Source organism: Chaetodon auriga, chromosome 3, assembly GCF_051107435.1.
Source record: "Chaetodon auriga isolate fChaAug3 chromosome 3, fChaAug3.hap1, whole genome shotgun sequence".
Lineage (NCBI taxonomy): Eukaryota > Metazoa > Chordata > Actinopteri > Chaetodontiformes > Chaetodontidae > Chaetodon > Chaetodon auriga.
In genome coordinates this window covers 24662380-24674871 of record NC_135076.1, presented here as the reverse complement: position 1 = coordinate 24674871, position 12492 = coordinate 24662380, and the positions used below count along the sequence as shown (strand labels likewise).

The 12492-nt window shown below is 43.9% G+C and overlaps 3 protein-coding genes across 3 annotated transcripts in view; all 3 read left to right on the top strand.

The window, feature by feature from the left end:
* Positions 1-12492, top strand: part of rpp21 (ribonuclease P subunit p21) — a 92744-nt gene that overhangs the window by 24738 nt on the left and 55514 nt on the right. The gene's annotated exons all lie outside the window — the stretch shown is intronic.
* Positions 1047-3020, top strand: LOC143318786 (uncharacterized). The gene is made up of 3 exons (XM_076727277.1): positions 1047-1221; positions 1258-1363; positions 2783-3020. The coding sequence occupies exons 1-3, from the start codon at positions 1047-1049 to the stop codon at positions 3018-3020; spliced, it is 519 nt and encodes a 172-aa protein (XP_076583392.1).
* On the top strand, positions 7250-11966 carry LOC143318634 (uncharacterized). The gene is made up of 3 exons (XM_076727076.1): positions 7250-7821; positions 8070-8395; positions 10969-11966. Exons 2-3 carry the CDS (start codon positions 8130-8132, stop codon positions 11126-11128), a joined length of 426 nt encoding a protein of 141 aa, XP_076583191.1. The 5' UTR covers positions 7250-7821; positions 8070-8129; the 3' UTR covers positions 11129-11966.

Sequence of the window (12492 nt, the reverse complement as noted above, 5' to 3'; positions counted from 1 at the left end):
TTTATTTATTGATTTTTTACATATATATTGTGTTTACTTATATATATGGTCTAAATCTTAATCTAAAAAAATTCAATTGCATATAAAATTCCACTTTTATATACTCTTCTGTTTGCTAAAACCAACAAACTCAGATTCAAATTCCTAAAAAAAAAGACATGACTTAGGCGTCCTCCGTGGCAAGTCTACGTAGTAAAATACCAATGAACTCTTTAATAAATTCTGTAGGTCGTTCATTAGCCCATTTGGTCAGCAATAGCAACAAACAGTATTAAATAACACTGCAGGGATGCTGTTTTGAGTGTTGAAGACGGGGCCTTCTTTATAAATCACTTAAACTCAGGCTATTTAGCATCTTTGGTTGTAATGAGGGTCGTTTCATAACTGCAAATAAACTCAACGGCCAAACATTCAGCTCGTTGTTTAATTTTTGCAACCGAGCACAGTGAGGTTACGCAGGCATCTTGTTTTGTTAAAGGATGTAGGCTTATATGCGCATACAGACACACACAGACACAGACACAGACACAGACACACACACACACACACACACACACACGCACAGACACAGGGCTAAAGTGGTACCCTTCAGACACATTAGACAGAGGGAGGGTGGGGCGCCAGTAAAGATTTCTTAATGGGCTCTGCCGTCCTCTCGTCCATCTGCCTTGATGATGAACACAGCTACTCCACATTGGCCTGATGCGCATCAAAGCCGTCATCATTTTATTTTTCTTTACTCACCAGCAAAACATTTATTTTAGCACTTTTCCACAGGAGCTGGAGATCCACAGAGTGAGGACCTCACACTTGGACTTTATGATCAGCAGCTTTTAACAGTATGGGAGATGGAAATTATGGGAACAAATAAGTAAGCTTCATTGAGCTTTTCTTCACCATCATTTCTGTGACTGTATTTGAATGTCTGGTCAGTGTCAGAGCGCATGGCGAGCTCACTCCGTGGGACTGTTTGTACATGAGTGACACTACCCAGCCGTTCCCAGCCTACACAGTAACCTCAGACACAGTTACGGTCCTGGAGCAGGATGCCTTCCCTGCACCACGGAGCAATCTTCGTCGGAGCCTTCCTCATTGTAACCGGGGGCTCCACAGCCTTCTTGGCCTCACCCCAGAGCCGCTTGCAGGCTTTCTCCCTCTGCTGCGTGGTGCTGGGGGTGGTCGTGCTCATCCTGGGGCTGTTCTGGGCTATGAACAGCAAAAGTGCCGCAAACTACAACCACCAGGAGTTCGACCCAGACTGTCCACATTATCCATACAATGACTACCCCAACCTTGGCAGCCATGCCCTCTTCACTCCGCCAGGGAGCCGCTTCCCAGAGTCCCAGTCAGTTTTTCTGCCCAGGTGGGTGAAGGACAAATGAGTTTATTACTTCTTTTGTACTTTTTAATCTGTATTTGTAAGAGTGACCAATTTTAACCTGAAGCCAGAAAATAAGTGTTTTGTATGGATTTTCTGTGCTAACAATCAGTAGAAAACCTGTTTAGTTATAGATTTTATAAAGGAGCCTAAACATATTTTTCCTGTTGTAGCTCTGTATTTGATGACGTCAGAGGTTCACTATCAGTTTTCAGGGTTCGTAGTTGCACCAGAGTCTCGCACTAAAACCCAACAGCTGCACCTTTTTAAGAGAACTGCCCACTTTGACTTTATTACCTGATCATTTTTGCCAAATATACATATTAGCTTTCAAACTAGAGGAAAAGAAAATGTCATCTTGCCTTCCACAGGCTGCGCGAGTCCGGGATGACACAGTCCTCGATTGATTGTATTCCATTTAACGCTGTCCACAAGCAAGATGCAGCTTGGCCGAGCCTCTGAAAACATCACTACAAAACACAAAGAAACAGACATTTCAGGACATGCATTTACTTGCTTTCTTGATGAAAAGTTAGATGGGAAAATCCATACCTAAGCTTAGCTTAGCATAAAGACGTGAAACTGGGGAACCAGCTAACTTGGTGCAGAAAACGTGTCAAAACAACAATTCCCTGTATGACGGGGTTATGTGTCCAACTATTTTCATCTTAGAAACACTGTGAATTGCTGTTTTTAGACTTTGGCTTTTTGTAGATCGATTAAACAAATGAGATAAAACATGTTGATAAGTGAGCTTTAGAGGTGCAGGTGGGTGAATTTTTTTTACCTTTTGACGTCATCAGGCTAGCTGTTCCCCCTGCTTCCAGTCTTTATGCTAAGCTAAGCTAAGCTAACAAGCTGCTGGCTGTGGCTTCATATTTACCTCACAGACACGAGAGTGGTATCGATCTTCTCATCTAACACTCCGCCAGAAACTGAATAAGCATATTTCTCAGAATACCAAACTATTCCTTTGACTAAGTAGGATTCAAGAGCTGGTACCATTACATAAACTCTGCTGGTTGTATTTCAACCACACAGCTGATTAGCTCCTGCGGTTGGATAGAGATGTGCTTGCTCTTGAAATAAACATGTAAAATATTTGGAAAGAAACTCTGCACATAAAAGGCTCATCCTTACAGACGGTGGCTGTAATCCAATAGCTTTCTATCATCCTGCGCAACCAAGATGTCCATTATACTTTTGTGAAACCCAACTCCTGTGTTTGTTAGGAAACACAACTACAGGCAGAACATGACTCCACCTGCATTCTAGCATCATCCAGCAACATCTCTACAACTGCTGACACCTCAGAACTAGACTGAACATATCAATTTGTGTTTGTTCTGGCATCGTTAAGTGTTTCCACACCATTTCTTACCGCCGCTGTTTTCTGGAGTGTAGGACAATGGACCGCCACAGGCACCGTGCTCATGGTGAGGAATTCGACTACCCTCCCATGGACCATGGTGGTTTTAGCCCATCGCCTCATCCTCCTCCGTGGCTGGAACCCCCGCCTCCCTATGAGGTCGCCATCAAGACCACGTGCAGCGCCACACACCTGCGCCGTGCATACTCAGACACACACCTGGCGACGGAGCCTCTGTTTGGACAGTCAAGAGAGATCAGCTTTGAGGTGTGATGCTGGACGATGGGGACGTCCCACCTCTCAGTGCATCAGATAAAAAGGCACGAGACTGGGGCTTTTACTCAGACTCTGTAATAAAGCTGTCTTTGGACAGCGACACATTTTATCACACTTGAAGCATGCTTTTTTTCTGATGTTGACCAGTGCTAGTCCAAGCATGTTTTCCCTCAGTTCTTTGTTTAGGTGTAAACACTGAATATATTGTGAAATTAAAGGTGGATCACAGTTCACAATTCAGTCTTATCAGACCAAAATAAATCACAGAGACACTTGAGGTCTTTATAAAGAGTGTGGCTGCTACAAGCCATAATTTCACCGTGTCTGGAGTGACGTCTTGAAGATATGTGGTGATATTCTTCCATCAACTACATGCTGGATTGAGATCAGGCTCTTATTCCAGACAGGAAGTGAGAGGAATATTTCAAATTCACTTATTTGGTTTCCTGCTGAGAGTTAGATGAGAAGATTGATACCACTCTTAAATATGAAGAGACAGTTGGCTTAGCTTAGCATAAAGACTGGAAACAGCTAGCCTGCCCCTGTCTAAAAGGAAAAAAAACACAGCTACTTGCTCCTCTGAAGCTCATTAATTAACATTTTATATATTGTTTGTTGAATCTGAGCAAAAATCGAAGTATAAAAACAAGCCGCTGTGGTTTTGTGGGGGGCTATGTATTGGACCATTTTCTGGTAAGTCACAGTGATCTCCAGCTTTTATGCTAAGCTAAGCTAACACAGACCAGAAATATCAGGAACAAGTAAGATTAATTAGACTCAGAGCAGCAGATATTATACACAAATAAACAAAAATGGTGGAAAATGCCTATGCTGGTGTTATTTATAAGATTAAAAGTGCCTCACCCTTAATCTTTGATCATTAAAACACTAAGTTACATTCAACATCTTTAAAGTGATAGGAAGAGCTTCTTTGCTTGGAAAGACAGTTTCCTTTTCCTTAAAAAAGCATTGTCTACTTATTTTCTCTGACATGGTGTTTTCAGTGAAAGTTAGCAGTGAGAAATGGACTACAGGCCATTTCAAATAACATTTATTTACTATATTTAATTATAATCAAAATACAGAAAAATTCTACTAAATGATTTTGTAGCTGAGTTACTGAAGTGCTTTGCAAAGGCTCTGCAATGACACGGATACAGACATGAACCTTGGTAATGGCAGACTTTGACCTGAAGCCTGAAAGCCAGGCAGGGGTTCAGATCATGTTAACCTACTATTCGTAGGCCAGTTTAACGGCACTGGTTGCTGTGGCAATAGAAGCACACAGGAAATCCAGGATTTCCTTTAATTTCAGCTCAACAAATCTGGATAACTGGATAATCCTCCTTTGGTTTTCTCGTTTGTAAAACAATGCAGTGATCCTTTTTGTCCTGGGATAGTCGGAAACGTCATCCCAAACAAATGTTTTCCCCATCATGACCGACATGCTTCGTCACGGGATGAGTATTATAATTCATCTTGGGAAACTAACGCTCAGGCCTGTGGACATCTTGTAGTCTGTTTGCCACACATGTACTCATCAGCTTGCTGAAAGCTGTGGAACGATGACTCATCTGACCATATGAGTTTTTCCACTGCTCTCCAGACCACTGCAGCTCAGAGGCAACACTGCCTCAGCGTTAAGTATCACAACCTGACCTGCTGTAACCATAGATCCCTCTGTTTCAAAGGATCATGTCAGTGCTTTTGAAAAGAAAAAAAAAAAACCTCATGTTTTTCCATCCTTCTTTGATATGAGCACATTTTGGTGCACACAGATCAACCTGCAGAGACCTTAAAGGTGCAATATGTAACATGTATCTAAAAAATTTGGTTTTAAAACGTTCAAAAATGAACTACTGTTATCAAAAAATGTGAGCAACAGTTCTTACATCATGTCAAAGACGTCTGTGTATTGAATTGCAGCGATATCTACTGAAGATAGCATGCTAACCAGCTAGCATGCGAATATTCTCGCTCTACATGCTGCTGGTAATGACTGACCAGCTAACTAGCTAATGGTAACTAGTAGCTACAGCTATAGCAAGGTAGAGCAGAAAGTATAGCAAACAGCAGTTAGCGGTTACACTGGTGATATGCTTCCTCCATTTGTCTGACCGTCCACAGGTGGACAATGCAAGTGGACAACATTTGGCAATTCCCACCAAGACAGGATTGGACCAATTGGAGAGAATCTCCGAAACAATTCAGACTCCTGCATTAAATGAATTAAATACAATGTATAACAAATCTTTGTCAATCTTAAATAACTAAAGAAATGCAGGTGGTGAGATAAATACTATGTTTAATTATCATATGTACATCTGTGGTCTCTGCACATTGATTTTCATTAATAACACTAAGTTACATTCAACATCTTTAAAGTGATAGGAAGAGCTTCTTTGCTTGGAAAGACAGTTTCCTTTTCCTTAAAAAAGCATTGTCTACTTATTTTGTCTGACATGGTGTTTTCAGTGAGAGTTAGCGGTGAGAAATGGACTATAGGCCATTTCAAATAACCTTTATTTACTATATTTTAATGCCATAATGAAGTGAATAAAAGGATTGGAAAATGCAGAAAAATCAAAATATGTAACTCATTGTAAGCGATGAAAAAGATGCAAAAACACACAGATGTTCCTTTAATTATTACTTTTTGACATGTTGCACATGGAGTTTGTCAAAAATATTACCGTCAGTCTTCAGACGAGTGTTACTGTATACTGACGTTTGTGTTGAAGAGTCCAACAACCCTCCTGACCTCTGAAAGAAGACACTGCTCTGAACTGATGACCACAAACACACTGTGGAGGTCTTTGACAGCACAAGAACAACTGGTCTCAGCTGCTTTGATGGACCTGTGCACGCATGCACACACACACACACACACACACACACACACACCACTGAACAGAAGAGCTGATATGAATCACAGGACGGTCCATCATGTAGTTCAGGACAGTTTCTTTTGTACCTCTGAATATGCATGTATTAGTGACTGACGTGTTTTACTCTCGGTAAGAACAACTCAAGGGAGAACCTTACACCATTTTTTTCCCTTGTATTCAACTTTATTTAATAAATCAGTGACTGATGACACAATGTCAGCAGAGATTATTGGAAATATACAACAGATGAATATCAGGTCTTCATGCTCACACTTATGTGCTGCACGATCTGAGGATTTAGTCATGAAGAAAACAAGATCTCCCACAAGGTCCATGTACCAGCTCTTCTGGACCTTAAATCATGGTCTACAAGTCGCTACAGACTTGTAGATGTTCACATGTCCGTTTCCACCATTTGTGGTGAGACAGTTTCCAAGATCAATAATGACCTTTGAACCTCAGCTTTTAACCCAAAGTGGACCAGAAGTCCCTCAGCTCCATGACACCGGGCCAAGCTTGTATGATGATTGAAAGCACCACAACAGATAATAAGTGGACCTCATGGTGAGACTGTTTTCTCTAATGTTATTTCCCAGATGATCAGACTGCACATCAAGATTTTCCACCAAATTTAAAGAATCTTCTGCATACTGTTGCTCAGAGAGCGGCTTTTGATTCTCAAACCCTCACATTTATTCTTAACTTTACACACTGTAATATCTGCTGACATGCTGTAACTGATGGTTTATTCTTAAACTGTGATTTTCCTTAATTGTCAGTCCCATAACATGCTCAATGATGCAGCGGTATGAAGATGTAAAATGATGAGCGTGGCCTGTGTTCATGCCATCTATGAATACTCACTGGCTATAACAGACACTTGTAGGTTTTATGGTCCAAAGGTGCAAAAGAAACCTGATCAAGCAGTTCAGATCTGTTTCCACCACATGTTCTTGGTCCTTGTAGAATTATTTCTGACAATAAATTATCATTATTTGCCATTTGATGATGTTAGAAAACGTTTTGCAGTGTGCAGGGCGGAATATCAAGGAACGGGGGAGAAACATCAAACTATCAGAATATATCAGTTTGGACAAAGTCAAAGGGACGTTTACAAGTTTGAGAAGTTAAAGAGCCCAACAAAATAAAAACAGATGAGATCCACATTTTCAATATTTGACGCATCTACTGTCACAAATTGGAAGATCGGGAACAGCCAAATGAAGGGCCATGAGAGATTTGCGATGACTAACGTATTCATAATCAATACAGTGATATTAAGCCAGTCACTTCCTCTCTTAGTTCCCCCACCAGTGAGGATCATCCCGCTCCACCCCCAGCAGAGCTCCACCTCAGCGCACAAACAGCCTGTTTTTGTTTGCGGGATTTATCGGCTGATGTATGACTGGGGACTATAATTCTCTCCTTGTGAAAACAGCTCGCCCAAACAGAGGCTGTGACAAGGTTCAGACCGCCCTGCCCTCCATTCCTCGTCACTGAAAACCCTTCCTCATAAAAAAAAAAAAAACAACACTTCCTCACACCGCACGGCTCCGCTGCTGCCGCCGCCGCCGCCGCCGCTGCTGCTGTGGCCAGATGAAAACTAAACAGTGCCCGGCCCACATGCGACATCAACTCATCTCCTACAGATTTTCGGTGCCGTAATCGCTCCAAAAACCGGATATGCTTCCTCTGCGGGGAGGAAACGCGACGCAGAGGCGCACAGAATGAGAGAGGCGCGGCGGAGGAGCAGGACACACGGACCGAAGCGGAGACTGGGCTTGGAGTTCCTTCGGGGTTCGGGTGGACGCCATACGGGCATCGTGAGCGGAGTGAAAGTTGATGAAGAGGAGAAAAGAGATGGTGAAGCTTTCTGTGCACGCATCTGCTGAACAGCGACTTCCTGTCAGGTAGAGAGAGGATCGATGTTTGTCACAAGTCGCACAGACGCGCAGTGATGATTTACATGTTGCCTATTCGTTTTGTTCAACCCTGAAGTCAGTTTTGTTTGGCTTCTTCTCGCTTCTTTCCTCTCTCTCTCTCTCTCTCTCTCTCTCTCTCTCTCTCTCTCTCTCACACACACACACACACACACACACACACACACATAGTTACAGTGGATGCTGTGTCTCTGAGCCCCCTCCTCTCTCCCCTGCAGACTGGCTGCTGCGGAGGTGCAGCAGTAGCTGGAAATTCCAGAAAGGCCGGGGCTCCGGAGATGCCGCTCCCCCAGGGCATGCTGCTCTGTCTGGGCATGCTGCTGATGACCGCTGGGGGGGTCATGGCCTTGTGTGTGGGCCTGCCCCAGCACTCAGCCCCGCTGTTTGGAGTCGGGCTGTTCCTGGGTTTGGGGGGTGTGGGCCTGCTGGTCAGCGGACTCTGCATGGCCATGAAGAATCTCCAGGTAGCAGTGCCCGGACACTTCCTCCTGCACCCCCGCACAGGCACACGCTTCAGCCCGCAGCAGGCCCTGTCTATACAAAGGTACATATGCACAGAGGAGCATGCACAAAGCCTGACTGAAGGGTAGAAGCAGCACCAAAGTGCCTCAGATGCAGATTTTTTTTTTCTTTTGGGGGGGGCATTATTATTTTTCCCAAAAAAAATGCATGCGGGATAGCAGCAGTGGTTTCTAACACGGGACTGGGACCCCTCTATGGGGTCACAGGGATAGGTACTTATACAAGAAATAAGAAAAGGCGCTCTTCTTCTACATTATTTAATTACGTTACACTTTAATCTCTGCTGCTCTCTCATGAGATTCTGGTTAGTTTCACCTCATCGGACCTCTAACAATCATTCAGACATACGAAACATGTGACAAACATTTAAGGGCTCACAAGATAACAAGACTAAGAGTCTTGTGAGCTGTTTTGCAAGGTTGTTGCCACAGTGCTGCTTCGAGCTGAATGCTAGCTAAATTCTGATGTGCTTACAGTGACAGTGCTAACCTGCTGATATTCAGCTGGCATGTTGGCATGATAACATCTGCTAATTAGCACCTAACAAAGTCAAACCGAGGCCGATCGTTATATAGTCTTGCACGTTTGCTCATAAACCAAAGTACTGTGCAAAGTGAAACCTGATGGTGGTGCTATATAAAGAATGAAGGGATCTACCCTTTTCACTCCCTAGGCTCATCCTGAGGGAAACATGAACACGTATACCAAATTTCTTGGTAATTCATCCAATAGTTGTCGAGATATCTCACTCAAAACCACAAGTCAACGTCATGGTGGCGCTAGAACAAAAGTTGGGAGATCACCAAAGTCATGAGGAGTCATCCTCTGGCAACCATTAATGTCTGTGTGAAATCTCATGCTAATCCATCCAATAGTTGTTGAGATATCTCTATCTGGTCCTAAGGGGTTTGACCCTCTGACAGACTGACTGATATTGCCACTCATAGAGCCACGCCCTCCTGGTAAACAGGGTTGGAAGCCCCTGGCACAGAGGACAGCTGTCTCAGAAAAACAATCCTGCTATCTAAACAAAGAAGAACTTTTCTGGCTCACTCCCTTGTGTTGTTCAACACGAATAAACACACATACAGATAAATACCAGAGCACACCATCCAGGGCGGCGCTGACAAGGAGGTGTAGAGGTCTGTTGTTGAACGGGGTCTCTGGGGCACATCACCCCCTATTAGTTATAGTGAACGCTTTGACCGAGATCTCTGAAGTGCATTAGCAACTTGAAAACACTGGACTTGAGAATTGGAAGGCAACGGATTTTTTGATTATGGACTGATTATAGAAGTAGGTCATGGAGAAAGCAGCAGCCACACATGCATGTGGCTGACAGACTCCCCTGGCATTTTCTGAGGTAATCTATGATAGCCTGAGAGTTTAAACAAGACGTGTTCTGCTCATTGTCCAGCACCGAGGAAGAGGCGTTCCAGGAACACAGTTTCTATCATCGAGGATTTTTCTACCTCCAGACGCCGTTGAAACTCAGACTGATCAGTGCCTCTAAACCAGAGCTGTATTTTAAATGCGAGACGCAGAGTGTGTGCAGTTAAAATGTTTGAGGGATTAGAGAATGATGAAATAAAATGATCAAATGCAGAGTCATGTAAACTGAGTGCATTTCCTGAAGGAAATGCGGTGTGATTGCTGGGATCTTAAATGCATTACTGGAAACTCTGCGAGTTAGTTAAGCAGCAGCTAAAGGAGCACGAACTGTAGGAGGAGTAAGAGTGTTATAAAATAACCGAAGAATGAAAGGAGATGAATTTTAATGAATTAAAGAAGAAATACTTAATTAATCCGTCAGGAGGAAATTCATTTTTTTCACTCCAGGTTTAGACACACATAGACCGGAAATACAGACATCCAGCTGCTGGGAGAGGTGTTAGAGTGACAGGACTGTCACATAGTGCCTCCAAGCAGTTAGGGGTTCAGTGCCTTGCTTAAGGGTATCAGCAGTTCCTTGGAGGTGAACTGTGCATGCTGGACTTGAGTTGGCCACCCTCCAGGTCCCGCAGACTGAGCTACTGCTGACCCAAAGCACTGAAAAGAGTTGAGTTAAATGCTGCCGAAATGAGTTGAAGTGTAAGTTTAAGTGTAACCGCCAAAAGGAGTTGATTGTCAGTTGAAGTGAAAGTACTGAAAGGATTGGAGGTCTGGGATAAAGTGTGGTCACTCAAAGGAGTTGACTGTCACTTGAAGTGGTGTTACTGAAAGGAGTTGAAGTGTATGTGCTGACAGGAGCTGAGGTGTAAGATAAAATGTGGTTAATTAAGGAAGTTGATTGTCAGTTGAAGTTCTGCAGCTGTAAGGAGTTGAAGTATAAGTGCTGAAAGGAGTTGAGGTGTAAGATAAAGCGTGGTTTCTGAGAGGGATTTACTGTCATCTGAAGCGTAAAAACACTGAAAGAGTTGAAGTGTAAGTCAAAGTGTAAACACTAAAAAGTGTTAACTATGAGTTCAAGGCTAAGTGCTGAAAGGAGTTGAGGTGTAAGATAAAGCATGAAATGCAGACACTGAAAGGAGTTGAAGTTTAGGAATCAAAGAATTTAGCCCACTTCTCATGGCCTCTCTTACTCTCTCTTTTTAGGAGGTTGGACCGAATCCGTCGGGAGATGTCGGAGGACTCTGTCAGCAGGATACCGGAGCCCGAGCCCTCCCTCCCATCCACCCCGCCGCCCTGGACTATGGAGCCGCCTCCATCCTATGACACAGTGATGAAGAGCCAGGAGCACAGAGAGGAGCTTTAACCTCACACTCGGGCGGACATCTTTACTTCGTGTCAGTGCCTTACGTGTTCGGCTCTCAGCGGGAACCTCGAACGAACAGTCGGTGCTACGGATGGACTCGCCGGCCTCTTCTGTGCCTTAAGACAGCCGCCCTGAACCCAAGCACAAGCCAAGAAACAGGAAGAGACTGCAGCTGGTTAAAGACTTCACAGTGGCGCAGACTGTGCCCCAGTGTGGCCTCTGCGTCTAAGAAAAGTGTGCTGTGATTGATTGTGAAAGTAATTGAAATGATCACTACGATTGCTTCACTCTCTAAGTAAGGGCCTTTCTTGAGACCAGCATTATGTAACTTTTACAGCAAAGTCAAGGGATGCATGTCAACAGTTTGGCTGGAAGCTTCCTGTAGACGTTTAATTAGGATACTTTATTGGCCCGCTTGAATTTATGTGACCTACTACTGTGGCTGCGCAGCACTCCTCTTCAAGCACGATAAGAACTTCACAGCTACACAGCTCCTCTTCGTATCTGCACTCTTTCCTGTCATAACTTTGTACATGATGCGTTGACAGCTTCCTCCAGTGCAAAGTGCCTTAACCTATGACAGCAGAATGTCAACAGTACAGTGGTATTTACCTTTCAGCCTTGTTGTATCCCGTGTTTGCAGAATGTCCACTGTTCGTGCTATGTTGTGATGTTACTATAAACTTGAGTTAATGAACGGCGCTCTCTGTGGGCGTTGTCGCATTTAGGAATAATGGATTGTTTATTTAAAAGCGAGGAAGGCGGAGAAGGGAAATGTCGACTTATTTAAAATCATGTCTAAACCAAGCAAACATAAACTTAACTCAGTACCGCTCAGAAGCCCAGTTGCAAGTCTCCTTTTTGCCAGCAGCTTGAGGCAAGGTGACCTATCAGGTACACACACACACACACACACACACACACCTGCAACTTTATACCTGATGTGAGCAGGCTGTCTGCAGGCTGTAATAACCAGCAGAGTGGAACCCTAACTGTGCTTTCTCCACCCTCACCTTCAAGCCCTGAAAGAATAACAACACCAAATCTTTCCTGGCTGTACCACAGGTGCTTGAGTTTTAAGTTTACACAAATAAGAGCTCCATTAGTCAGCAGCGGTTGCAGCGATGGCGGAAGGGAAACCATATCGGTACGGGCTGATAGTGGCGGGGCTGTGTGTGGCGGCAGTCGGCCTCTTCATCATGACTCAGGAGCGACCGCACATCTATGGCACAATGTGCGTCCTGGGAGTCAGCATGGTGTGTGTTGGGACTGTGTGGAGCTTCTGCCAGTGCTATCCCAAGGTAGATACCCAAGGAAGACGCCAAGAATAATATGAGCTCTAACTCAGAAATGAATTTGGTAAT